General features: G+C 46.1%; 1 protein-coding gene across 7 annotated transcripts in view; it reads left to right on the plus strand.

Moving 5' to 3' along the window:
• Positions 1-4,233: 4,233 nt before the first annotated feature.
• The window catches only part of SSC4D (scavenger receptor cysteine rich family member with 4 domains), a 29,098-nt gene continuing 20,464 nt past the window's right edge, over positions 4,234-12,867 (plus strand). For 6 of the 7 annotated variants that reach the window (XM_027861518.1, XM_027861521.1, XM_027861522.1 and 3 more), the window contains exons 1-2: positions 4,234-4,315; positions 11,926-12,147. In XM_027861518.1, coding sequence (XP_027717319.1) covers positions 12,036-12,147 — 112 coding nt within the window. In that variant the 5' untranslated portion in view covers positions 4,234-4,315; positions 11,926-12,035. Of the gene's footprint in view, positions 4,316-11,925; positions 12,148-12,867 lie in introns of those variants that run through there. The other variant, XM_027861520.1, reaches the window with a different exon arrangement.

A 12,867-nucleotide genomic window follows, 5' to 3' on the forward strand; every position in this document is an offset into this window, starting at 1 on the left:
GAAACAACAAGGCCTTAAAAGAGTGAGAAGGTAGGAAGGAGAGACATGGTATTGTGCTGGTATTGTGTACAATGTTCTCCTGGTTCTGATCACTCCACTTTGCATCAGTTCATAAGCATTCCTTTAAAAAAATTTTTTTGAGTTCTAAATTCTCTGCCTCTGTGTAGCCCCTCCCACACCCATTGAGAAGGCAAGCAATGTATCAATTATACATGTGAAGTCACACAAAACATATTTCCATATTAGCCATGTTATCAAAAAAGAAAAATAAAGAAAATGAAAAAAGTATGCTTCAATCTATACTCAGAGTTCATCAGTTCTCTCTCTGGAGGTGGATAGCATTTTTCATCATGGGTCTTTTGGAATTGTCTCAGTATTGATTATTGGAATTGTCTTTGTATTGATTAGAGCAGGTGAGACTTTGAGAGTTGGCCATTGCAACAATATTGCTGTTACTTCATACAATGTTCTCCTGGTTCTGCTCACTTCACTTTGCATCATTTCATAGAAGTCTTTCCAGGCTTTTCTAAATTTATCTGAGGGGGCCAATTTTCTGGAGAAGACAGGATGGAACGAGATCACTTGTGCATTTATAGGCGTTTGCCTTGACAAGGTATAGGGGCCACTTTGTGTGACACAGTAGTGAAGAAAATGACTGAAGGCATCTGAGTGAGGTAAGATGAAGACAGGAGAGAAGAGGGAGCTCTTGGTGAATGGCTTCAGGTTTTTTTTCTGTGAAATATGAGACAAGGTTCTGAGCTAACAGGGTAGAAGGAGGAGGAGGTGTGGGAAGTTTGAGAAAGGATGAAACAACTTGGAAAAGATGCTGTGGTAAGTGGGATCATGAGTAGATTAAAAAGGTGTAACAGGATTGCCTTGCTGTAGTGAGGGCCCAGGTGACATTATGTAACATGAATACATAGTGGACTGAGTCAGGACAGTTCTGTGATTTTTCTCCTGATTTGTTCAGTAGTATGTGAATAAGAACAAAGGCAACAAATGATGGCATTAATCTAAGTCTGAGGCTTAACAGGACAAGATCAGTGATAGTACAAGAGGGCAAAGGAGAGAGAAGAGGAGAGTTCAGAGTTGAACCAGCTCACCAAAGGGTCAAGATGGGGAAGGCAGGAGAGTATAGCCAGTCTAAGGGTGATGACCCAGAAAAGAACTGATGGGTGAGGGGATTGGAGGTCAGGGTGAGAATGAAGAACAGAGTTAGGAGATATGAAGTAAAGAGAATGGTGAAATGAGAAAAGATTGTGATCAACTAAAGGAATTTCAAAATTTATGAACATGAAAGTGAAACACTTATGACTGATGACAAGATCAATGCTGTGTCCATCTCTGTGGGTAGCTGAGGTAGGGTGGAAGAAAGGGTCATGTGAAGTGAGGAAATGGAGGAACTGGGAAGTTAGTGTCTTTGAAGGAGTCCTGGTGGGTAGAAGTATCCAAGAGACTAGATCAGCAGTGGACATCGAAGCTTTTAACTTGACCATATGACTAATAGGGCAGGTGACATTCATTTTGCAGAAAAGAAAACAGAAGCAAAAAACACAGAGGGATATTCCAGTGAGAACACTGCCCTAGGGGCATGAACTGCTTGGCTACATATGTTCATTCCCTGCCATTGTGTGTTCCCTATATGTGTGTCCTTTTCCGTATGTGACTACTTGGCCATATGTGTTTCAGGTCTATGTGTTCTCTCCATAGGAATTCATCTTTCCTATCCATATGTATTCCTTTTAAGTTTGCTTGCTTCCATGTATGTTTTTGTATCAGGTATATTTCATTACATTCATTAACTGAAATGTTATCCTGTGGGAAAATACAGTCTTTTGTGTAAGAGAGAATTTCCTCTTTCTCTTTTAGTTGGTCTGGTAAAAGAAATATTGGTGGAGTATTATTATTATTATTTTTAGTGGATGCTGACCCAAAGCATGTCTTGAACTAGGAGTAATTTTAAGGGAGCCCACAACCAAAGGGGCTTAGGCTATAATATCTCATAAATGTATGTTTTACATTTTTGAAATGTATGTAAATACTGCATATATAAATACACACATATTAATAAAATAAAGTTCTTCTAAAATGTTACTGAATTTAGATGAACTTTTTGTCTTTGTGTATTTTCTTAATCAACAGATACTGAGTACAATTGCTATTGTGAAGTTCCATTTTTTTTCATTGAAAAGGAGTCTTCTTGCTTGAAAAGGTTGACAACCACTGATCACATTCAAACTTCATTTTGCAGCAGAAAGCAAGACCAGCAAAGAAAAGCAAACTACTCCAAGTCATAGAGGGGGAAGGGGGCTTGTGGAAGAGCTGGGTCTAGAACCCAGATCTCTGGACTCCCAATTCAGAGTTCTTTTCATGCCGCCATTTTGGAAGTCTCATCTATATGCAAACTTCTTATAACCATCTGTCATATCTGTCCCAACTCCTTCCTCCCCATTATAGAATTATTTGGAAGCACCTAAGCTAGTGCCCTATAAACAGTAAGTGCTTAATAAATGTGCTTTGATGTTGAGGCAGATAAGGCATTATGGCGTTTTAGCCGTACTACTGGACTTGAAATCAGGAGACCTGGGCATCGAGGTGATATTGAACCTCTTTTTGTCTCTTACTAGCTGTGTGATGTTGGCCAAGCCATTTTTACCCCTGTGGACCTGTTTCTGCAGCTGCAAAATGGGACAGTAAAACTTATAGAACCTTCCTCATGAGGTTGTAGTGAGGATCCAATGAGATCACTCAATTTAGTTTGACAAACATTTATTTAATTCCTACTAAGGGTGACATGCTATGTTAGATCTGGACGTACAAAGACTGGAACAAAATAGGCCCTGCCTTCAAGGATTCTCCATTCTACCGATGGGATGGAGTTGGCAATAAGGATGTGAAAAAAAAAAGAGGGCCATTGTAATGTTTCTTGAAATTCACAAAAGAAGAATTTTCAGGAAAAAGTAGATACAAACAGGACAGTTCTGAAAGTAAATGTGTAGAATTTATTGTACTGTTTTTTTAATGCAAACAGTATGAAATAAATATTTACCACTTTATTTATAAATATAGAATCCTCTTTTTGTGTTCTGCTGTATAGAAATATGTGCTCTCTTTCTCTTTTTCTGTCTCTGTCGCTGTTTCTGTCTGTCTCTTTCTCTTGGTGTTTAAGGTCAGAATTAAACTTAAAAAAAAAAAAAAAAGGGAGAGGCCAAAGTGAGTCTTACCAGAAGTGACCCATAAATACACTTAGCCTCATCAACCTCCATGGTGTAGACTGAGGCATTACCCAGAAGCCTCTGGTCCTGAATGCCTTTTAGCAAAAGCCCCAGCATGTGTCCATCCTGTGAACCCTGAGAGCCTGTCCCTTGGGCTTGCCCCTGTTACGTTGGACATGATGAGGGCCATGAGGTCAGAAGGGGGAAAGATCACTGGGGGCTGGAATGGATTGGGAAGGATTAGAGAATTTCAAGGTAGAAGAGAGCTTAACCATCATCCTTTTCAACCTTTACTATGAAGGGGAGGGAAGTGGTTTGCTCTGGGTCACACAGGAAGGAAATGGCTTTATGGAGGTGAGACTTGAGCCGGGCCTTGAAGGGCAGTTAGAATTTGGACAGAGGAGGAGGGAGAAGAGACAGAATCAGAAATAAGCACAATGTGTCCTGGGGGCAGCGGGAGCCTGACTTGACTGGGGCTGAGGGTCCATTTTAAGGGAGAAGCGTGAGAGGAGGCTAGAAAGGTAGGGCGCAGTGGGCTTGAGGAGGGCCTTGAATGCCAGGGTAAAGAGTTTGGGTCCGATGCAATGAGCCGCATCCTTCCTTCCTTTTCCTGCGCTGCAGGGGCCAGAGCCAGGGCACGTCTACCTCCCTGAAACCTGAGCTCCCTCCCGACCTCAGCCCTCCCGATCTGTTCAGGATGTGTTCCTGCCTTTTGTTATCTCCCTCTGCGCCTTCCCCTTCTGTGTGGGGTCCAGGGTGTCATGCTGGAAGTGAGTGGGGATTTCCAGCCCTTCCCACCCCCAAGCCCGGCTTCCCCCATCTGGAGAGGCGACCACTGGGCAGGGGACAGATGAGCGATTTCCTTCTTCTCCCTTCCTCTTTCTGTTTTTTCCTTCCATTTATTTTTGTAGAAAGAAAGCTTTCTGTATTTCCCCCACCCACCCCCAGGGTGGCCTCCCTCAGGCGGAGAGGAAGCAATGACTCCTCACTTGTATTGATTGATTTTTTTTAATCACCAGCTGTTTCTAAGGGGGAGGAGGAGGAGGGAAGAGGGGAAGAAGGAGGCGGAAAACAAATAAAGCTGAAGAAATCCCAGCCAGGTATGTACACTTTTATTCTCTTTTGGTCAGGGGGAAGTTAGAAGGGGCATTTGCAAAGAGCTAGATTTAAGTGAAGTCTTGAGGGAACCAGGAAGAAAACAAGTTTAAAGGTCTCCTCCCAGATTTTGGGTGCTCAGGTGTTATTCAGAGCTCGTCTAAAAGGCTTCCACCAATGTGATTATTTTAGACACTGCTGGCCCTCCAGGTCTTCCCTGCCTAAGCTTGTCCCAGACCAAGCTGTTTCTCAATAACATCACGGATCCATTATCGCCTAATCTGATCACGATGTTCCAAAGTCCCATTGTGGCACCATTGGGCCAACTGCCCAGGGCATTCCTATAGAACTGTCCTCCCCTTGTGATCTTGTTATGCCTAATGCTGTGGTTTCTGCCAGGGCCATTTCATAAAATTGGGTTGCAGTGTACCTTGTATGGGAAACTGCTTTGTTGGCTTCAGGAAGCTGGGCCTGTTAGACCTGGAAATTGAGGCCTCTCTTTGATGAAAATGGGGGGAAGGAAGAGGTGATGTGGTGGAAAGTGTTGAATTTGGAGTCACAAGGTCTGGCTTTGAATCTCAGCTCTTCCACTTATTGTCTGCATCACCTTAGACAAATCACTTCATCCTCTGGGCCTCAGTTTTCTCATCTGTAAAATGAGAGGGTTGGGCTAAATGTCCTCAAATCTCTTCCAGCTCTAAATCTATCATGATAAAGAGGGAGGGCATAGAGGGAGAGGATGAACCCACTTGTTCTTCTCTGGCTTAGATGCTTGATATTATTATCCACAGTAAATTAAGTAGGACAAGGAAAAGTTCTGTCCAGACTTTTCCAAAAGGCCTCCCAGGCCTTCCCATCTTCCACTCTCTCCCCTTCTCAAGCTAGTAATTGGTAAGATCCTTGGGGTTGAAAGCAGGGGCTATGAGATGTTAGGGAAGGGAGTTGGAATGGTATAAGGGAGAACACGGCCAGATTATCTACAACTAACCACACACACACACACACACACACACACACACACACACACATATCCCTTGGTGGGGAAGGGGGCAGGAGTGCTTCTCTTACAAAGCTCTCTGGCAATCTCTCCTCTCCCCACTGTACAGGGGGAGGCAGAGATGACCAGGGCCAGTATAAAGATTATCTTCTCCCCAGTGTGCCCCTGCTCCTATCCTTCCGACTCCCAGGAGACCAGAGGAGGGATGGTGGAGGAGAGAGGGATGATGGTGGTGACACATGGAAATGGGGGCTGGAGGATTCCTGCTCCCCTGCTGGAGCTGGGTGCTGGACAGGCTGGGTTCTCGCAGGAAGAGAATCAGCTGCCCCCACCCCCTCCTCCAGATCTCAGCTCCCATCTTTCAACTATCCTCAGCTCCTTAGAAAAGAAAGGAGGGCCAACCCCAGAGGACAAAAGGCAATTATTCCAGTGGGAGGGCCTTTCCCTCTGCCAGATGAATGGAGTATTGAGAAACCAGTGCCCAGGCTGGGATCTGGCTTTCTGACTCCCCTGTAACCCAACCCTTTGTGGTACGGGGGCTGATGACTGCCCTGGTGGGATCCTGCCCAGCCTTGGCCTCAGAAACCCTTGTCCTCCGACCAAAATAGCTGGGAGAGGCAACCTCCTGAGTAATCAGAGGCCGCTCTTTGATGACACCTGGAGTGTTTGATTGGGCTTCTTCCTCTATCCTGCTTTGGGGTGCAGGAGGGAGGGCTTTGGAGAGCAAGCAGCACCTTCCCAGGGCCCCTGAAATAATACCTAGTAGCCAACCATCTACTCCAACTCAGAACGACGCTGGCTATCAGCTGACCTGAGTACAGGCCCCAGTGAGGAAGCCCACCTCTCTCCCAAGATCCTCTTTGATTGACATGTAAAGTCCCAAACTAGGAAGCCAGGTGAAACATCTGAGACAAATTCTCTCCTTTATTATGCATTTTCACCCTGTCAACATCAAAGTACTGTTTCCCCACATTCTCCACAACCCCATGAGGCATGTATATTTTTCTCCCCTTTTCACAAAGGAGTGTACTGAGGCTCTGGGAAAGGAAGAGACTTGTGCAATGTCACAAGCTATTAACTCAAATCAACAAACATTTATTAAGTGACCACTATGTTCAGGACATTGTGAGGCACAAAGAAAGGTAAAAAAACTGTTCCTGCCCTCAAGGAGCATACAGGCTCATGGAGGAGACGACCCACAAACTATTAAGAAGACAGGTAGGGGCAGCTAGGTGGCACAGTGGGTAGAGCTCTGGCCTTGGAGTCAGGAGGACCTGAGTTCAAATCCAGCCTCAGACATATAACACTTACTAGCTGTGTGACCCTGGGCAAGTCACTTAACCCTGATTGCCTCACCAAGAAGACAGATAAATGATAAGCTGGGGATAATCAATTAAGGGAAGGCACTAATTATAAGAGGGACTAGAGAAGACTGCCTGTAAAAAGTGGGATTTTAGCTGAGACTGGAAGGAAGCCAGGGAAGCCAGAAGGTGGAGAGGAGGAGGGGGAGAATTCTAGGAATGGCAACAGCCAATGAAAATGCCCAGAGCCAAGGGAGGGACAGCCCAGTTGGATCACAGAGGGCTTGGAGGGGAAGGGAGTAAGGTAGAAGTGTAGAGAGGTAGGAAGGGTCTGGGCTTTAAAAGTCAAACAGATTTTATGTTTGCTCCTGGAAGCAATAGGGAGCTGCTGGGATGTATTTGGGGGGGGGGGGGGGGGGGGGGGACGTAGTCATACCTGTGCTTTAGAAAGATTGCTTTGACAGCTGAGTGGAGGCTGGGCTGGGGTGGGGAGAGACGAGGCAGGGAGATCAGCCAGCACCTACTGCAATAGTCCAGGAATGGAGTGTCCTGCACCAGAATGGGGTCGTTCTCAGAGGAGAGGAGGGGGTGGATAAAAGAGATGCTTGAAGATCGAATCAATGAGACTAGCAATAGATTGGATATGGGAGGGAGAGATGGAGGAGCTGAGGATGATGCCTGCGTTGTGAGCCTTGGTGACGGGGACAACGACGGTGCCCTTCACAGTAATGGGGAGAGGGGAGGGCTTGGCCGGGAAGACGATGAGTTCAGTTCTGGACATGTTGAATTTTTAAGATGTCTGGAGCCCATCCAGTTCAAGATGTCCAGGTGATAGTTGGAGATGTGAGACAGAGGCTAGGGTCGGATAAGTAGATCTGAGAATCATAAGCAGAGATGACCACTGGATCTGTGGGATCTGATGATCTCATCATCACGGTCATCATCATCATCAGGCATGATCTCATGCCTCAGTAAGTAAATACCAAATACATAGAAAGCAATACAATCTTGTTTCAAAATGTAGAGCATTCTAACATCTGGGAAAATCTTGCCTTCATGTAGGCCTGAGATGCTTAGTCTGGGGCCCGTGAACCCCTGTAGGTGATGCATGGATAGATTTCATGGCATTCACAAACTCTTTGTTGTTGTTCAGTCATTTCAGTTGTGTGTGACTCTTTGTGACCCCGTTTGGGGTTTTCTTGGCAGAGATATTGAAGTGGTTTGCTATTTTCTTTTCCAGTTCATTTGACAAATGAGGAACTGAGGCAAACAGGGTTAAATGACTTGCCCAGGGTCACACAGCTAGGAAGTGTCTGAGGTTGGATTTGAATTCAGGAAGATGAGTCATCCTGACTCCAGGCCCCGTATTCTCTCCAATATGCCACCTAGCTTCCCTGGTCCATAACTAGGACAGGGCAGCGGGAGGGGAATAACACCTTTATTTTCACTAGCCTCTGAAATTTCTCATTTTCATCCATTTTGATCTGAGAGGTGGGCCATAAGCTTCACCAACCTGCCGAAGGGGTCTAGGACACAAACAACTTCAAGGATTGCTCCTAATGCACAGCCCTGCTCCACTCCTCATCCATCTCAGGCTTCCACTTGGCTATTGCCCCAAGGGCAAAAATGGGAACTTGGAGGAATCTGGCCTTTTTTGCTCCTGTCCCAATCCTGGCCATTGCTATCTGTGTGGCACACACCGACAGTTTGGAGGCCCACAAAACACTCCCATCCTGGGAGGGGATGCCAGTGTTCAGATGGTAATGCCGCACAGACAAATGGAGGCACTGTGGGACAGTGGAGAAAGTATTGTTCTGGGGCCAAAGGAGATGGCTTTAAGTCTCTCCTTTGATGCCTACTGCCTGTGTGACCTTGGATGACTCATTGAATCTCCACCAGCCTGTCTATGAAATGATAGGGGGCAAAGGTCCTGAGGTCCTTTCCACGTCTGGGTCTACGATCTCATAGTCCTCAGAAGAGGGTCTCACTCTCAGTCTGCTCATGGGTTCAAAAGCTTGTGCTGTTTGTCAAGGGGGTGAGACTGTCAAGTCTTAACCCCCCTCTATAGTAAGCTTCCTATAGCTTTTCAAAATCTAGTACGAGGTGGACCAGAGGGGAGTTCAGTAAAGACTTGATTGACTGGAGAGGAAGAGGCTTGCCTGGAGACCGTATATTTTCCTCTATAGTTCATTCATTCAATCTTTTATTCATTCATTCATATATATTCATACAGCTCATTCATTCCAGGCAGCTGCAGGTGCAGTGGATAGACAGCCAGCCTGGAGTTAGGAGGACCTGAGTTCAAATCTATGCTATACGATCCTGGGCACGTCACTTAACCTCTGTCTACCTCAATTTCCTCATCTGTAAAATGGTGATAATAATAGCACCTACCTGCCAGGGTTGTTGTGAGAATCAAATGAGATGGTATTTGTGAGAAGCGCATATTAGGTGCTACTTAAATGCTTATGTTTTCATTCTCTCATCAGACACCTGTCTGACTTTCAGCTGAGCGCTACAGCTGAGCAACCTTCAGAGGGGTGGGTCGGCCATGCTGCTGCAGGAATAATGCCATAGGACCCTCCTCAGCCGAAGTTGAGTTCAGGCACTGCCGTTGTCCTCAGGGAGCTTGTAGTCTTGTAGGGGATGCTCTTTGCACACGGATAGTTCTAATAAACAGCATTGTGTGATGTGAAGAGGTACAAAGACACGTGGGGGGTTGTTAAAAAGGACTGAAATCTACAGGAATGAGTAAGAGGGAAGACTTCCTGGAGGAGGTGGCTTTTAAGCTGGTGTTTAATGGTGTTTAAAGGGGTTCAACAGGAAAGGAGGGAGGCAGCATGTTCCAGGGGAGAAAGTTCTAGAGTAAGAGGAACAGGGTTCAAATCCTGACTCTCACGCTTACTGCGTAGATGACCTTGGGCAAGTCACTTCTATGGGCCTCAGTTTCCTCACCCGTAAAATGAAAGGATGAAGGATGTTTGACTTAGATGGCTCCTTAGAGGCCCATTTCAGCTCCAAATCTGTTTTCCTATGAGGCCATCCCAGGCTAAGGTCTAGAGGTAAGAAGGCAGATTTAGGGGAGAAAGAATAGACCAGCTTGGTTGGAGCATTGCATAGAGATAACAAAGGTTTCCTGTCATTACCATCTGGACTTGTGATTGTATGGATGTAGGGAGCTCTGGGCGAGGAATTCCAACCAATGGACACCTGCTCTGTGGCCTTAAGGGGCACAGAGAGGTTAAGTAACTAGCCCATGGTCACACAGTTAGGGTGGGTCAAAGGCAGGACTTGAACTCAGGTCTTCCTCTAATCCAACCCCCCCCTATTTTATAGACAGTAAAGAGGTGCTCTGGTAGTAATTAGACAGCATCCTAGGTCTAGAACTAGATGGGTTCTCAAGGCCAGCTGGTCCAACCCTCCTATTTTACAGATGAGGAAACTGAGGCCCAGAGAGTCTAAATGACTTAGCCAAGCTGGTAAACTTACAGAATCATAACTCTAGAACTTGGCAGGGATCTCAGAAGGCATCAGGCAGGGGGGTCCCCTCATCCCTGCCCCCAGGAAAATAGCCCCCAGAGATATGTCTAGACCCACAAAATTAGTCAATGTGGAAGGGCGATGAGGTTTCCTTAAAACCTCCCAATAAAAGCAGGTTATACCAGCAGACACTGGGAAGGGTCTAGATCAATCAATCAGTCATCCAGTGGGTATTTGCTTTGCCCAAATGAGTTCCCCAGACAACCAGTCATCTGAACAAGGAAAGTTCTGAGACTACTAGGAGCTGGTGCAGTCAGGGAGGGCTGTGTAGAGGAGGGCGACTCTGAACTGGGACTTGGAGGGTCAGTAGGATTTGGATAGAAACCACTATATGGTACCGAGCTCCTGCTTTCCGCCTCGGTGCCCAGCCTTTATTTACCAGCTCTCATCTAGATGGTCTGGGGGAAGAGGAGGGTGGGGATGAGGGGAGTAGGGCTCAACTCCCACAGGGGAGTAGGGGGAGAAAGAATCTGATCCATACACTATTTCCCTGTAAGGGGGTAGCGGCAGGGCCCTGAGCCCCAGGGTACACATCCAATCAGCTCCAGGAGAAATGGGAGAAAAGGACCCTCCCTTTTCTGTCACTGCCCAAGTCATTTAGTCCACAAACATTTATTAAGCACTTACTATGTGCCTGGCACTGTGCTTAACCCTGAGTATACAAACACAAATAGAAAGACAGCTTGGAGCGGGGAGGGGGAGATGAAGGAATCCTGGATGGTCAGGAGCCCCCCAAAGAAGAATGAATGAGGCAGCAACCATTTATGAAGTGCCTACTATGTGCCAGGCAGGCGCAGCTTAGGGGGCACAGTGGATAGAGTACAGGCCGGGAGTCAGAAAGACTCAAGTTCAAATCCAGCCTCAGACATTTACTAGCTGTGTGACCCTGGGCAAGTCACTTCACCCTGTGTGCCTCAGTTTCCTCATCCTCATCAGTCAGATGATCAGGAGAAGTAAAAGGGAAGCCAGTCCAGTTATCTTTGCCAAGAAAACCCCAAATGGGGCCACAAAGAGTCAGACATGGCTGAAATGACAATGATTGAGCAGCAAATGTACCAGACACTGGACTGAGGAACACACAGAAAGGTGAAGGACAGCCTTTACTCTGAAGGAGCTCACAATATAATGGTGGGAGGTGATATACAAACAAGAGTTCAATCATTGTTCAGATGTGTCCAACTCTTTGTGACCCATCTGGGGTTTTCTTGGCAAAGATACTGAAGTGCTTTGGATTCACTGCCTTCCCCAGTTCATTTTACAGATGAGGAAACTGAGGCAAACCAGATGAAGTGACTTGCCCAGCGTCACATAGCTAGGAAGTGTCTGAGGCTGGATTTGAACTGGGATCTTCCTGACTTCAGAACCAACTTTATCCACTGTGCCACCTCGACGCCCTGTAAACAAGATATATACACGATAAACTAGGAGTAATCTCCTAGGGATGACATTAGCGTTATGGGGAACTGGGAAAGGTTTCTTACAGAAGGTGAGATTTTAGCTGAGACTTGAAGGAAGCCAGGGAAGCCAGGAGGTGGAGAAGAGGAGGGAGTGGATTCCAGGCATGGAGGACAGACACCTAGTGAAAAAAGGAAGGCAAAGGCCCCTGCCCTCAAGAAGCTCACATTCTAACGGGCAAGACAACATGAAAATAATTGTGTAGATCTAAGAGTATAAGTGGAAGGCAATCTGGGCTGGGGGGTGGCAGCTGGGGACCTGGGAAGACTGGTCACTACAGGGCAAACACCTAACTCTTCCGTCCCTGCCCTCCCCCGGTTAGCTCGGCTCCCCCAAGGCTTTGACCTGGATGTCCAGATGTTCCAGCTGTGACTTCTCCACTCCCCGGAGAGACCCTCTGAAGACCCTCCAGATCCAAAGAGAGGAGCAGAAATGAGAATTGGTCCCTGCCCAGTTCAGACAAGCAGAGGGTGGAAACCGGAAGAAAGGAATACCATCTGCCCCATCCTTGTACCTGCCCTGGCCTTTCTCTTCCTGCCGTTGGGTGAGTGACGCCGCATGCCCCTACTTGTCAGTGTGAGACCCAGTTATGGCAAATACTGGATCACAGATGTTTTACAAGTAGAGCACAAGGATCTCTAAGCTGGCTGGGGGTTGAATATATGTGTGTGTGTATACATATATATACACACACATAGAAATATGTATCTATACATACACACATACAGACATGTATATTTATACACACATGTCAATATATCTATACATATACATACATATATATGTGTGTATATATCTATATCTATATAAATCAGGGGTTCTTTGCTAGCACAGTAGACAGAGTGCCAGACCTGAAATCAGGAAGACTCATCTTTGTGAGTTCAAATCTGGCCTCAAGACACTAACTAACTGTCTTTATACCATGAGGCATCCTGTTATTTGCATAGCTTTGGTTGTTCAGACGGCCTTCTCTATATTGACCTGGAATTTGTCTATGACTATCACAGATCTAACACTGGAAGGGTCCAGAGAGATCATCTACTTCAACTCCTCCGTTTTACAGAGGAAGAAATTGAGGCTCATCACAATAGCCAACACTGACATAGCATTTTAAAAATATTATCTTATTATCTTCACAACAGCCTTGGGAGGTAGAGACTATTATTATCCCCATTTTACAGATGAGGAAACTGAGGCAAAGAGACATGTCTAGGGTCACATAGCTAGCGAGTACCTGAAGCAAGATTTGAACCCGCTGTCCTGA

The sequence above is a fragment of the Vombatus ursinus genome, unplaced genomic scaffold (genome assembly GCF_900497805.2).
Source record: "Vombatus ursinus unplaced genomic scaffold, bare-nosed wombat genome assembly UNPS02014768.1, whole genome shotgun sequence".
NCBI classification, from domain to species: domain Eukaryota; kingdom Metazoa; phylum Chordata; class Mammalia; order Diprotodontia; family Vombatidae; genus Vombatus; species Vombatus ursinus.